A 15037-nucleotide genomic window follows, 5' to 3' on the forward strand; every position below is an offset into this window, starting at 1 on the left:
AAATTAAAGTTAAATAAAAAGTAATTTAATGTATTTGGTTAATAATGTTTTTGAAATTAAAGTTATAAAATAATTTTAAAATATATATATTAAAATTGATGGTTTTTAATTTAAATGTTGTAAATTTAACTATTGTTATTACTTCATGAAATAAATAATACTTTATATAAAATATTTTTTATTATATCATTTAAACCATTTACAATTCCATTATATACAAAATTCATTCGAAAAGAACTACAGTTTCTATAATTTTTTAAGCATGTAATAAAATTAGATAAAATATTATCAGGAATAAAATTTGATTTGATATTACAATGTGAGTGAATTTAATTTGCTCTACACTATTTTTTTGAGAAAAAAATATTATTTATGTAACAATGTATAACTAGTTTTTTTAAAAAAAATATATACAAAAACTAAATATACTGAAAAATTAAAAATAAAAAAGTTCCCTCAAACAATGCAAGTAAATTGCACTGTTCGTGAACAGTGCAAGGTGCACTTAAACACAGAAAATACTGTTCAATGGAGAATTTTTTTTTGTCAATAATGAAGATTGAACTTGGTAACTGATTTAACATGAAATAAGCAAATAAAAATGCTAAAAAAATAATCTGTATCACTTTTTTTTTTGTTTTTTGTAAATATAAAACATAGAACAAGTGAACGTTTATTAAACAAAAATAAAGTTGAGTTTCAGGAATCCAAAGCCATCAAAGCACGTAAAACAAAACCTGAACAAATATTGACTATACCATGTAATCAACCTCTCTCTCTCTCTCTCTCTCTCTCTCTCTCTCTCTATATATATATATATATATATATATATATATATATATATATATATATATATATATATATATATATATATATTTCAAGCAGGACTGGATAGAGTTCTACAGGCAGTACATAATTTACTTTCAGGGACATGGAGGCCAAAAGCTGATAGGAGTTGTGTGCTACAAATGACATGGATCATTTGGCTGGGAATTCATCTACCCTCTTTAGGCCTAAACTCAATTCCTTCAATAATGAGACCTTCCTTGGTAGTGTGATTATCAACCTCCCTTAGATACGCCACCACGCTGCCATCATCTTCATTGTCATAGAAAAACTCACCCATCTCAATCTCCATCCACCCATCGCTTCTCTCCCGAGGCAGTGGAGGCATATCATAGTCTGGAGGGACATCGAGGAACACACGGAGCTTTTCCTCGCCCACACTTTCTTCAAAGTTGACACTCAGTTCAACAAGTCTCTTATCAAAACCACTTGTGGAATCAGTCAGCTTAAACACAAGGTAAGCTGCATAGGTTGTTTTGGGAGAAAAGATTTTAGCATCTATTCTCCCCCTGACATCAAGCCACCACACGTACCCAAGCTCAGCCACCTCAGAGAACCTATAAATCCATTATCACAGAGCAATATGGCTGTGAAAATGACAAATTGGAATTTCAATGAAGAAAACTAACAAGGAAATAAAAGATTTATAATGTACACTGATGGGCTCATGGATTTCGGATTTGAAGATGACCTCCTTTGCGCAAATTAATTAATGCAGAAAACTATCAGCAACATTTGATTTCTTTTCTTTGTTATCATTCATGAACCTTTTAAGTTCTGAAAGAGAAGAAAAATGCTTTCCCTCTCTGACAAAAAAGTTATTTGGTCAACATCATCACATGTACCGACTACAGGAGTCGGCCAACGTCATAATAGCCCAGCAATTTCATTGGAGGAAATTTCCTATATATGAAGTTCAGGGAGAAAACAAGGAGCTCAGGCTGAAGTTTGGTTAATCTAGTAGAAATTAGGCAATTATAACCTTTCGTAACGACTGGGACACAAATACACAATAAAGTTAGCAAATGAGCGTAAGGGTTAGGGATCAAGAAAAGCAGATCAAGGACAGTGACAATAATGGCGGTGGCTAGTAAAGAGCAGCCAACGCTTGCATCCTTCTAGGATGGCCTGCACTGCTTTGGAAAACATATAGGTCATCCTTCTAGATGATCTATATATAGCTTGCAATCTACATTTTTTTATGAGAAGTCAGCATCACTCGTATTTGTTTTTGGTTATAGAGGTGAAGACATTGATCCTCCATTATGTTCAACAACAGCAACCATACTACTGAAGAAGAAAATCTTTTCCCATCATCATAAACTTCACAAGTCTGTCTATATATCTAAGAACCTCATTTAGTTCCTGACTAGCTATGTGCAAAACATCATCTGGTAAATACATCAGTAAAATGAGAGAGAGAGAGAGAGAGAGAGAGAGCAAACCTAGACTCATCTGGTAAGGGTTTCCATGTCCAATATCTAGGTGTATCTCCCCAGGTAATTGAAAGTCCTCTTGCTCCAATCATGTAGCATTTTTTCCCACCATGCTTCTCTAGTGCAAAGCTCTGTTTTAAGTTTTTTTAAAAAAACAAAGGAACGTCCAAGATCATCATAGTAGAACAGGAGCAAAAGAAAAAACCAATACTCCACTGAAACATGACTAGCTAAACCTCCTAAACTTGTGCAACTAATTGAATGCAGGACACACACGGTGGCGGAGCTAGGATGTTTTTCTTGGGTGGGGGAACTCATTTGCAATACCACAAATACAAATATAAATTATACTTTCAAAGATATGCTAAACATCAAGAAAAAACTTTTTAGGATGTATTTTCTATGTTGAAAATTGGTTTAAAACATGGTTGAAGGTCAAATTAAATGCAGGTTTATTCACATTGGGATTGAGATTTTGTTGAAAAACTTTCTTCAACGTAAATACCTTAATATAGAAGTTTAACATGTCTAAAATCAATTATAGATTAATGAAAAATTAATTCAATTTAAAAAGTTAAATTGCAGATGATAAAGGCTCTATACTACGTAGACTGTAAATCGCATGTGCCCACCAATTTGGAACTGGGTTAGCTATAAAATGATTTTTTAGTCCAAGAAATTATTTTTTATGAATACATGAACTAAAAATGAAAAAATATTTTGGAATAATGACGGTAAATGAAGAGACATGAATTGATTAACAAAACTAATTCATGCATCAATTTTAATCCCAATACTCTTGTATAAATAAGGATTGGATGGGGGTTGTTCAACACAACAAAATGACCAGCTCTTTTGTGTTCCTTCCATTGCTTTTTTCACTAGCTTTTCTTATTTCTAGATCTTTAGGTTCTTTCATCCAGAGCCGGTTAGATCAAACGATCAATTTGGACAATAATTTAAGATCTTTACTTGATGAAAAATTTTAAGAATAAATAAGATATATTTATTAATTATTATAAAATAAAGATTGCCCTTACTTAATAAAAGACTTAAAATACAAAATGATGATTACTCAAGGATTCACTTGTCAGGTATAGATAAAAAATTATTTTTAAATATTTCATTTATAATTTAGTTCAAGATCTCTATTCATCTTAAGTTGACTCTGCTGGCATCGTAGAATTTGAGCTTTTTTTTTCCTCTCTCTTCGATTGTTGGTGTCTTTTGATGCATACAACGAGGTCGATCGGTGTAATTTTGAGGCTACTGTGTTTTGCTATTACCATGATGAATCTTGATGAGAGAGATCTCACTAATGTAATGAATTTTAATCTTGATTTAATTTCTTGTAATCTTTATTTATTCTTTTTTTCCCTTGTAAAATAACATTTATCCCTCAAATAATTGCAGGGACGCTATCATAAAATTTTATTTAACCTGACCCACACATAATTCCGACACCAGTTCTATAACACAGATAAAGCAGAATCTTCCTTACCATGATACCATTGTTGACGAGGATAGGGCTGTTACAGAGATGGAAGTAAAGTTCCTTCTTGGATAAAGCGGTTAGCTGTGAGGATGATGAGGCTGGCGAGGAGGATATGATTTCAACATGATCGGAGGGCAGAAATCCTTTCCAAACGGCATCAGAATCTGCGGCTGACCGGAAGTTACGAGAGACCAGAGCAGATCGGCAAGCATCCCGTGGCGATGTGAACGAAATGATGTGGGCTAGGCACTCCTCTGGCAGAACTTGGGACATATCCATCTCCTTTTCTTTTTGTAACTTCTTTTGTGTTTTTTCCAAATGTTCTTACACCATATACACACACACTAGTTACCGCACAATGCCGCAAGTCATTTTTTGACATAAAAAATATAAAAAAAATAAAAATTTAAAAATTTTAGGGTTTCTTTAAAGTTATATCTAAGAATTTTGAGTTTGGCTACAACGGCCGACCTAAAAGTAATATTTATAATATTAATAATAACATTAAACTTGCATGACCCAAGTTTAAGTGAGTCTGACTGCAACACCGGATCTAAAAATATTGGATGTGGGTCTGTCTATAAGGTCGTGTCATAAAAGTGTGATAATTAAATAGATTAATTAAAAAAACAAAGAAAAAAAATCAACAGGAAAAAAAAATTAATGAAGAAAAAAAAATTTAAATTAATTGGGTTAACCCTTTAAACCAGGTTATCTCATAAAATTTAAGATTCGCGTCATAAAAGTTTGATAATTAAATAACCGTGCATGTGTGAATTCCAGCTAACACGTTCCATCCCATGAAGAAAAACCAAGTCCACTCCTGAAGCTCTCTTTGACAAGGCAAGGAGACATATGTTGCTTATTTAATTTAACACGGCAGGTGAGAAGCAGCTAAGAAATAACTTTGAAATTTACGTGACATCTCAAACTTCCAAATGCATTAATTAACTCCATAGGCCGTTTGTTTAGGAGGTTTTGTATGCCTTCAAAGGCAAACATAGACGCAGCATGTTTGATAACTTCAAAAACATAGTTTACTGTGTACGGAACCATTGGCTGTATGTTTCAATCTACGTTTTGTCAAATTTTGAATATATTTTTTTTTGTTAAAATTGAGTGCGGTTTGTACTTTTTGAATCGTTTTGATGTGCTGATATTAAAAATAATTTTTAAAAAATAAAAAAACATCATTGGCATGTATTTCGACACGAAAAACTATTTGAAAAACAACTACTACCATACTGTCAAACACACTCAAATTTTTTTAAAAAAGCAGCTTGCGGACACGTTTAGTAGAGAGTTTCACTCTTCACTAAAATGAACAATGGAGTAAAGCTTCAGTGTTCCGGCCAAATCGAATCTAGTTCAAAATTAAATACATTAAACCAAATTTGACCCAATAAAAAATTAAATTTTATTTATGCTATCTTGATAACATAGCATTTATAGAATTTGATCGCATTCTCAATTTTGTTCTTGATTATATTTTATCTGATATTGTTGCGCGCTTAAGAAACCAAGGAAACTGTAGTCCTTGTCGAATGTATTTCATATGTGATGGAATTATAGATAGTTTAATTGAATAATAAAAAATATTTTATATAAAGTATTATTTATTTCATGATGTAATAGCAATAGTTAAATCTATAATATTTAATTAAAAATCATCAATATATATATATATAACCTCAATTTGAAAATCAATTTTTTAACCAAATACATTAAACTAATTTTTATTCAACCTCAAATTCAACCACAGTTTTAACCAAACATATATAAATATCAAACTAACCTCAACTAAAAATACTTTTATAAAATAATTTTTTTCAAACCACAACTACAAAAGCTACCACAATACCAAACACACTTTGGAACAATTTGTTTTTTGGTGCAAAAGCATTTTTTTAAATGATTTCTTTTACTTTAGATTGATTTTTTTTGTATTTTTAGATTGTTTTAATGTACTAGTATTAAAAATATTTTTTTTAAAAAAATATTATTTTAATATATTTTCAAATAAAATATACTTTAAAAAACAACTATTATTATAATATTAATCAAGCTCTTAATCATGTTTGATATTAACTTTTAAGATGAGTATTCGAATGTAGAACAAGACATTTTTCAATTGGACATAACAAGTCATATGTGTTTGATGCACACATTGTATACAATATGACAAGTTATTTAATGTCTGCTATGTGTGTGTGTTGACTAATAAGTGTGTCTGAGAATGAGATATTGGTTGTTTTTAAAAATATTTTTTATATAAAAATATATTAAAATAATATTTTTTTTATTTTTTAAAAATTATTTTTTATATTAATATATCAATACAAGAAGGATTCACGGTCAACTTTTTTTTTTTTTAGATGAATGAGGCCGTGTGCCCTTTCTCACCAGGGATCAATTCTCATCGTAATATTTCTCGTACCCAAAGTCCAAACCTATTCCAATGACAAAAATTTTGTCGTGCCATGGGTGGTGGAACAAAGTTGTCCAAACCATGGTCATAATCATCATTTCTCAATTTTCTATATTGTTCATTATTTATTTATCACCTATTTATTTATTTAATTGATTTAATGAAATTTGACAAGTTTATTTGCAAATTATTTAAATAAAATTTTACATATAGGGTCTTGATTGAAAAAAAAACTCTTTTACTCGGGATGAAATTACATATACTAAAAACATTAGAGGACCAGAAAAATTCAAAAAGAACTAAAATGTCATGAAAATAAACATATGGGCTGAAAATAAATTGTTAAGAAATTCAAAGACCAAAATGATCTCTTACGAAAACTTTATGTATTCTTATCCTGTCGAATGCTCCCAGAACGATAAAAATATATGTACTTACCATGTTGAGTCCAATCCAATATATTCTAATTCAGTATAATCCAGTGCAATTTTATTTATGCTATAATGCCCAGCATGCCAATAATACCACGAAAGAGTAGTGGCAGCCTAAGTTACTATTTGTTTTTGTGCATGTGTTTTTGAATAAATTTTAATTTTTTTTATAATTTTTTTTTGAATGTTTTTGGATCGTTTTGATATTAAAAAAAATTAATAATTTTATTGTATTTTAAAGTAAAAAACACCTTGAAAAGTAACATCTATCAAAATACTAAACACTATCCGAGACGGGTAATTTAAATAATTTTAGTTTTTTAAAATAAATCTCATTTATATAAAACATAAAAAAAATCATAGATGAACGTAGAAAATTAAATGCATATAAAATAACTAAAAAATAACCGTTACTTAAAAGAAGCTAGATAAACTAAATAAAAGAAAGAGAAAGTATTAATTTAAATATAGATTTAAAAATTATTTTGAAAAAATCATAAATTAAAAAATACAAAAAAGAGAAAGGGTTAAGCACTGCTGAACCTCGCAAGCTAGGCTAGCACATCTACCCTATTTAATAAGAGTCTGCGTACTGAGGGCTTGATTTTTATTTTTTATGGGATGGATGACATGTCGTCTCCCCTAATTTACTTGGAAAACAAATTAAGTCAGATAACACGTCGTCTGATATTATCTAGTTTTCAGGCACTGTAGTGGTTGAAAAATCAAGGGAGAAGTTTTTTTGATCCAAAAACTGATTTGTCAACCCATTTTTTACCCGAGACATCTAGAAAACATTGCAGGTAACTTGATAAATCCATTCATAGTCTCAAAAAACCAAAAACAAAATCTCAAAACCTAAAACAAAAATAATTACCGGGCTTATATATGTTTTCCTAAGCAGTTTCAAGATTAAAAAAAAAACATCTAATGTAAACTTTCCTCGTCAAATGAAATAATTTGACACCAATATTTATCATTTTTGTATCCAAAATCAGTGCCAACAAAAATTTTTCTCTCTAGTGTTGGATTACAACAACTTTCTCTAAAATTACAAACAAGAAAAAAGATCAAATTGATTTTCTCTTGAATTTTAGAAACTAAAGAGACCTAGTATTTATAATTTAAAAATTACAGGAAGTGCGATAAATATTTTACCAAATTAACAATATACTAAAACTGCTCAGTGTTTCACTATGCAAGCCCCAGTGAAACGCTGAGCAGTCTTCTTCTTCTTCTTTCTTTGTTCTTTTTTTTTTTATGTTTTTCATTTTTTTATGTTTTTATTTTTTTTTGTTCTTATTTTTTTTCGTTTTCTATGCCTTTATGGGTTTTTTTTGTGTTTTTTTAATGAATTCTTTTCATTTAATTTTTTTTTGTTAATGTTAATTTTTTTATTTAGTTATTAGATTTTCATGACACGGATTCCGGGTTTGACGAGTTAACCTGAAATTTTTTTTTTGCTTTTTTTCTTTTTAATTAATAACATATACTAAAACTGTTCAGTGTTTCACTATGCAGTCTAGTGTGAAATGCTAGGTTGTTTTTTTTTTATTTTTAATATTTTTTTCTGTTTTTTTTTGCTTTTTATGCTTTTATGGGTTTTTTTTTTTGCTTTTTTTCTTTGAGTTTTTTTTCTTTTAATGAATTTTTTTTGTTTAATTTAGTTTGTTAATGTTAAATTGTTTTTTTAGTCATCAAACTTTCATGACACGGATCCCGGGTTTGACGGGTTAACCTGGTTTGACGAGTTAACCCAAAATTTTTTTTTTGCTTTTTTTAAAGTTTGATGAGTTAACCCGGAATTTTTTTTTTGCTTTTTTCTTTTTAATTAATTTTTTTCGTTTAGTTTATTTTTTAATGTTAAATTTCTTTCTATTTAATTATCAGACTTTCATGACACGTATCCTAGGCTTGATGGGTTAACCCGTTATTTGTTTTTCTATTTAGTTATCAAACTTTCATGACGCGAATCCCAGGTTTGACGGGCTAACATGGTTTGAAGGGTTAACCCAGTTAATTTAGATTCTTTTCTTTTTCTTCATTAGTTTTTTTCTTCTTGATGGTTTTCTTTTATTTGTTTTCTTTAATTAATCTATTTAATTATCACACTTTATGACACGACCTTGCAGCCAGACCCACATTCAAGGCTCTTGAGTCCGGTGTTGCAGCCAGACTCACTTAAACTTGAGTCATGTAAGTTTAATACTATTATTTATATTATAAATATTATTCTTGGGTCAAGTGTTGCAGCTAAACCAAAGGCTCTTGGGCATATCTTTGCAGAAAGACCTAACACTCTTAGATCTTACCCCTTTTTGATATTTTTTATGCAAGAAAAAAAATTTGACCCGTGGCGTGTGCCTTTGATTTTTTTTTCTTTTTCTTTTTAAGCCTTTTACCGTGGATTGCACAGTATAGTCCACAGTGAAAAAGCTAATGCTTTTAGTTTTTTTTTTGTCTTTTTTTAATTATTATTTTTAATTTAGTTTCTTAATATTAAATTTTTTCTATTTAATTATCAGAATTTCATGATATGGATCCCAGGTTTGACGGGTTAACCCAGTTTATTCAGATTTTTTTTTCTCTTTCTTCATTAGTTTTTTTTTCCTGTAGTTTTTTTTTCTCTTTTCTGTTTCTTTTTTAATTAATCTTTTTTTAAATTTATTTCATTAATAATAAATTTTTTTTCTATTTAGTTATTACACTTTCATGACATGAATTTCAGATTTGACAGATTAACCTGATTTGACAGGTTAACCTGATTGATTCAGATTTTTTTTTTCTCATTAAATTTCATCTTTTAATATTATATGCAGTCCATTTCATCTTTTAATATTGTATGCAGTCCATGGCAAAAAAATTGAAGCTTTATTCAAATCCGAATTCCAAACACAATCAAAACCCAGAAAGGATTAAAGATGCATATATAGCCCAATAATCAGAACCCATAAAAGATAAATTAACAAAAAAATCATTGCCTGGTATTCCAAGATGGAACTTTAGAAAAACACCAAAGAAGTGGGAGATGAAAGTGAAATCACAGCTTGAATCCAATAATCAGAACCCATAAAACCCTGAAAGGATTTAAGACGTTATAAATCCCTATAATCAGAACTCATAAAAAAGTAAATTAAACCAAACAAACCCTTGCATAACATCCCAAGAGGGACCGTCGAAGGACCAATATTTCAAATTATATACCTCGCCGCTCCATCGATCGTAGAAGAATCACCCCCAGCACAACCATCTCAGTCGCCACTGACGCGAGACCCAACCCACTTTCCCTGCAACGCCTTCTTCTCCAATGTGTCCCCTCTCTTTGTTTTCTTTTATCTGTCCAGCTTTCCCATCCTCTGTTCTATATTTTTTTTTTTTTTAAAGAATCACCGCCAGCATCACCACTCTAATCGTCACTGAAACGCGATCCAACCACCCTCTCTTACACCTTCTCCTCCGGCGCGCCTCCTTCCCTCTCCTTTCTCCTATCGGTCTGGTGCTCCCACCCTTGTATCTTTCATTGTTCTGATGTGATTTGAGGTGCAAATAAGAAAACAGAAAAAGAAAAATCAAAGGCACTGTGTTAGTCCACGCTGTATGTGTCTAGGTATACAATGTTTTTGCTACATGCATTAGTATTTTTTTGTTGATTAATGGTGGTAATGGCAGTGGGGGTGAGGGTTATATAATAGAATAGGCAGCCATGATGTGTGCCGATGATGGTGAAGATGATAGTGGCATGGTTATAGTGGTGTTATATTGTTATTTTGTTCACTGAACATTAAGAAACTGTTCGGGGCTGTATTAGCTTTTATTTTTAAATATATATTTTTAAATATATTTATTTAAAAAATATTAAAAATATTTATTTTTATGTTTTTAACATATTAAAATTAAGAATTTTAAAATTTTAAAAAATTATTTTAATATATTTTTAAATTAAAAATAATTTTAAAAAATACTATATACTACACTACCAAATAAAAATATAATTTTAATAAATTTAGTGTTTTTTTCATTAGTGTTCAAGGCTGTTTAATATTGAGTTTTAATCAGTTTTTTATGTTGAAATTTAATTTTTATTATTTTTAAATTGTTTTGATATTAAAAATATAAAAAAATATTATTTTAAAATAAAAAACTTTAAAAAACAACTTTTACCGTACTTTAAAATAACATACTAAATTACAGAAAAGCAGCAGAAGCCAGAGAGGCGAAACTAATTAAAAATTAGTAATAATTTATTATATTTATTGACTTTCCTTTCCTCTCTATATATATATAGGTGGAAGGACGATCCCTATAAAACATAAAATAAACAAAATCTCACTCGCTTTCCTCTACTTCTTTCCTCCTTCGCAAGTCAATCTCCAAAGAGGTATTCTCTATTTGACTTTCCTATTGTTTTTTCCGTTTGTTTCTCGAGTAAAATGAAGGAAATGTAAAAAAAAAACCAAAATTTTCGATTATATTTTCGTTAAATTTTTTTAGTCTCGCTTAACTGAGCCTACTGCAGACGGTGGGTTTTTTTTTTTGTCTTCGTCTGGCGTTGATGTTTATGTTAGACGCGCATTTTTTATCTCTTGTTTCAACTCATTACATTATTAATTTGATTATCTTTCGTGTATTATATATATAAATATTTCTTTGTTTCACTTTAGGTTGAATTCCTCTCTCTCTCTCTAATTAAATTGTAGTTTTGGCTGGTTTTAAGTGGCATAGCTCTTTAATTTCAGGGACCAGTGTAGTTTAGTTTAGGACTTAAATAAGTGCCTTTGTAATAAACTTTGTTATTGCCATTTAAAGTAAGTGACTTTGTAATTTCTTATAATTTAAAAAAATAGTGTTGATCTGGTTCTTATTTATTTATTTAATTATTTTTTGTGTGGATTCAGTTAACAATCATGGCAAGAAAGATGCTTATTGATGGGGAGGTGAACCAAACTAACCAAGTAGAAGAAGAGGCCCACTTTGATTTTGATTTGTTTGTTATTGGAGCTGGGAGTGGTGGTGTTCGTGCTGCTAGGTTTTCTGCTAATTATGGAGCTAAGGTATACTATCGTGTTCCTGATATTGAGGATATTAAAAAAAATAAAAAATCGAAGAAAACCTTTCATGGGTTTTTGATGGGGTTTGGGAAAATTCGTGTTAATATTTTTTTTTTTTTGCGAATATAGTATAATGAAGTTCAACGATATGCATATACTATAGTGTTAATTGTTTTATGGTCACTTTATCAAAGGATAGAAGAAACTAGCTTGGTGGGTTTTTGTTCATTGGGTTTATGATTTTTTTTGTTGTAAAGAAGGAGTTGTTTTTGATCTTGTGAGAACAAATAATTAATTCTGTTGCTTGATTGATGGAATTAACATAATATCGACTTGGTTGGATTCACTCGGGAAACTTTGTGTCAAACTGATTTAGCAAGTTTTTTTTCTTGTTAAGTGAGAAACTTTAGCTTTCAGTGATGTTAACAATTCCCTTTTCTGTGAAAGCATGATGGTTAACTGCTCACTAATGATATCCAACATTGTGTTTCAAGGTTGGAATTTGTGAACTTCCATTCCATCCTATCAGCTCAGAAGTAATTGGAGGGGTTGGTGGAACGTAAGTCCATTTGAGCTCTTAATTTTGCCTTCTTAGCAAACTATCCCTGTTGTTGTCCTGTTTAAGATTTACTATGTTTTAATTCAAGTGGGAGCTAAACAACATCTGGTGCTGTGTGCTTCTGTTTTATCTCCTTTTTTGGGGGGAGATTTATCTGGCAGTGGCATAATGCTGAGATGTTTATTATTTATGGTTTAGTTGAGTTCTTTTAACAGTTATTTGAGTTAACTCCAGAATAATTTAACAAAGGAAAACTGCTTTTAACATTGAATGACCTTTAATGGAATGTTACCTATAGGGTCATTTGTTTGACTAAATAAGAGATTTGGTTGGCATCGTAGTTACAAGTTAACAATATTAAGCAATGACACACTAGCTTTTGCTGACATGATCTCTAACTAGAATTGCTGAATTCTTACTTTCCTGGCCAATTGATGTACATTTGATGAGTTTTGAATGGTGAGACATGCTCTTGATTTTCCACTATGATGGTAAAGGAAGTTTCTTGTTATTATTGAGAACTTCAAGAATTGTGACTTTTGAGTTTGTTTTTATTTTATGTTAGGGATGACTACCATTGAATGTGAATTGACTGAAATGTTGAAACCTAACTTAAAATCAATGGTTTGTCTTCATTTGGTTTTGTAGGTGTGTTATTCGTGGTTGTGTTCCAAAGAAGATTTTAGTTTATGGAGCCAATTTTGGAGGTGAAATTGAGGTGAGAACAGGATACATACCAGAATGAAATGATCAATTTACTTAATGTGTTAGTGGCCATCTTGTAGTTTTTTCAAGTTGCAAAGATGGGAGTGAAGAGAACGTTCATGACAAATTTAGAACCTTCTGTGTGGAATGTGATTATCTGAGAGCATGTGGACATTGGACTGTGTGCTTCTATTGTTAAACATTTCTGAAATTGATCAATTTCAGAAACATTAAGTTCTACTTAAACTGAAATTTGATGTCTCACATTTGAAATTGTTTGAATGGTCAATGATACTTGTATTTTTTTTGTGATGACAAATTCTTTGCTTTAGGTTTTGTTGAGGTTGCCATGACATAAATGTTGTGGTGTTGATGACAAATTCCTCAGAAAACCATTGCTTTTCTTGCAACATACATAGAAATGGTTTTTTGTTCTTGATTGAATTTCTTCCACGAAACTAGAGATTTCATTTTGAAGAAAGGAAAACCACATTGAGTTCGATGGGCCAATGTGGTCCACAATTTCTTTCTATTTTTTAGATTTGTTGCCACGAACTTTGTTCCCTTATTTTAAGCTTAGCCTCTCTAATACACCTAGCTATAATGCGATTAATTAGGTGCAAAATAAATTCTTGACATCTCCTTCTCTCCTCTGGGTTACCAATAGACAGAAGAACTCCCTGAATAGAAATTGAAGGGATAGAAATATCTGAATCCTTTAGGCAAACCCTTCAATCCACAAGACTTTTGTCCTGAATCCACAAGAAACGGGTCTTGAAACCACAAGAACAAAGGAACAAAGAGCAGAATCCACCTTTTTAAGTGACTACACAAAAGGCATGTCTGATATTGTATGTTGTGCTGTATTTTGGCTGCTGTGCTCTGCTGCACTGTAAGAAAGAAAGTTCCAATTTTTCTGATCTGAAATCACTTTCTTCCATGTCTCGTCTCTGGATATCATTCTCTCTTACCTTTGTCTCTACAATTTCTCCATATTATATTCTAGAGATTACATCACAATGTATATGTCTGACACTTGACACTACGACACATATCACAAGACAATAACTTAACCACAAACTCTCAAGTTACTCAAACCAACTTTAATGAGCTAACTTATCAGTTTACTCTCCAGAACATTAACATAAACACGTCCTTCACTGGGTAAAAATTGATACCCTTTTGAAACATGTGTATACGGTGGTAGCAGGCTGGAGCACTTTCCCAACACAATGCCAGGATTTCCAAGAATGTAAAGGGTCCATGATCACTGTATTAAACAGTTAAAAGGATCTGTGCCCCATATTGGCAAGGCTCAGAATTAAAAAGCTGATTTAGAACTTCATGTTCAGTTTCTTCTAATGTTTGAGGATCGATGTGTTACCTGAATTTGCTGATGACAAATAATCACAGTGCCTAGATATGAAGTTTTTCATTCTTTTGGAAATAGGATTGCGAAGGAGAAAACCATCTTTGGTGGTCTATTAATTAAGTTGAAATCACGTAGTTATGCATAGGTGATTTTTACTACAATGATACCATTGTTGATGATGATGGGGTAACGACAAAGATGAAAATAAAGTCCTTTCTTAGATAATGAAGTTAGGGATGATGATTGAGATTGAGAGGCCGTAGTGCTGGAGATAACTTCAAGTAATCAGATGGCATAAACTCTCCCAGGCTGCATTAGAATCTACAACAGATTGAAAGGCATGAGAGACCAGTGATGATCTGCAAGCTTCCCGTGGTGATGTGGATTATTAGCTATGCACTTCTCCTGCAGAGCTAGCTTTAGTAATATCCATCCACGAGCTCAAACTGGCACAACTAAGCAACATGCAATGAAAATCTTGTGTGATAGTTTAAGAAAAAGTCTTCTACAACCACTTCCGCGTATGATCTCGAGACCAGCAAAAACTGTCGAAAATGGGGATCAACTGGCAGCTACCAACTTCATGGCTTTAAAAAGACTCCAGCAAGGGGCCACCATCCTGCTACTAAGCCTGCCCTTCATGCAGTCAATGCACATGGACCAGGCCTTAGCATGAACTTGGACGGCATCTAAGACCACCCACTGTGGTTCTGGCCT

General features: G+C 31.2%; 2 protein-coding genes across 3 annotated transcripts; one reads left to right on the forward strand and one right to left on the reverse strand.

The window, feature by feature from the left end:
- Positions 1-853: 853 nt before the first annotated feature.
- Positions 854-4095, reverse strand: LOC133696908 (putative F-box protein PP2-B12). Its single transcript, XM_062119208.1, has 3 exons — positions 3784-4095; positions 2292-2413; positions 854-1403 (listed from the first exon to the last, which is right to left on the reverse strand). Exons 1-3 carry the CDS (start codon positions 4054-4056, stop codon positions 995-997), a joined length of 804 nt encoding a protein of 267 aa, XP_061975192.1. The 5' UTR covers positions 4057-4095; the 3' UTR covers positions 854-994.
- A 6791-nt stretch (positions 4096-10886) lies between these two features.
- LOC133701683 (glutathione reductase, cytosolic-like) lies at positions 10887-13267 on the forward strand. Of its 2 annotated transcripts, none has more exons than XM_062125707.1 (4): positions 10887-11014; positions 11532-11687; positions 12179-12243; positions 12892-13267. In XM_062125707.1, the coding sequence occupies exons 2-4, from the start codon at positions 11541-11543 to the stop codon at positions 12986-12988; spliced, it is 309 nt and encodes a 102-aa protein (XP_061981691.1). In that variant the 5' UTR covers positions 10887-11014; positions 11532-11540; the 3' UTR covers positions 12989-13267. The 2 variants fall into 2 exon arrangements, with proteins under 2 accessions (XP_061981691.1, XP_061981699.1); XM_062125715.1 differs by lacking the exon at positions 10887-11014 and adding an exon at positions 11286-11441.
- The last annotated feature ends 1770 nt before the right edge of the window (positions 13268-15037 follow it).

Source organism: Populus nigra, chromosome 1 (genome assembly GCF_951802175.1).
Source record: "Populus nigra chromosome 1, ddPopNigr1.1, whole genome shotgun sequence".
In the NCBI taxonomy this organism is placed as follows: domain Eukaryota; kingdom Viridiplantae; phylum Streptophyta; class Magnoliopsida; order Malpighiales; family Salicaceae; genus Populus; species Populus nigra.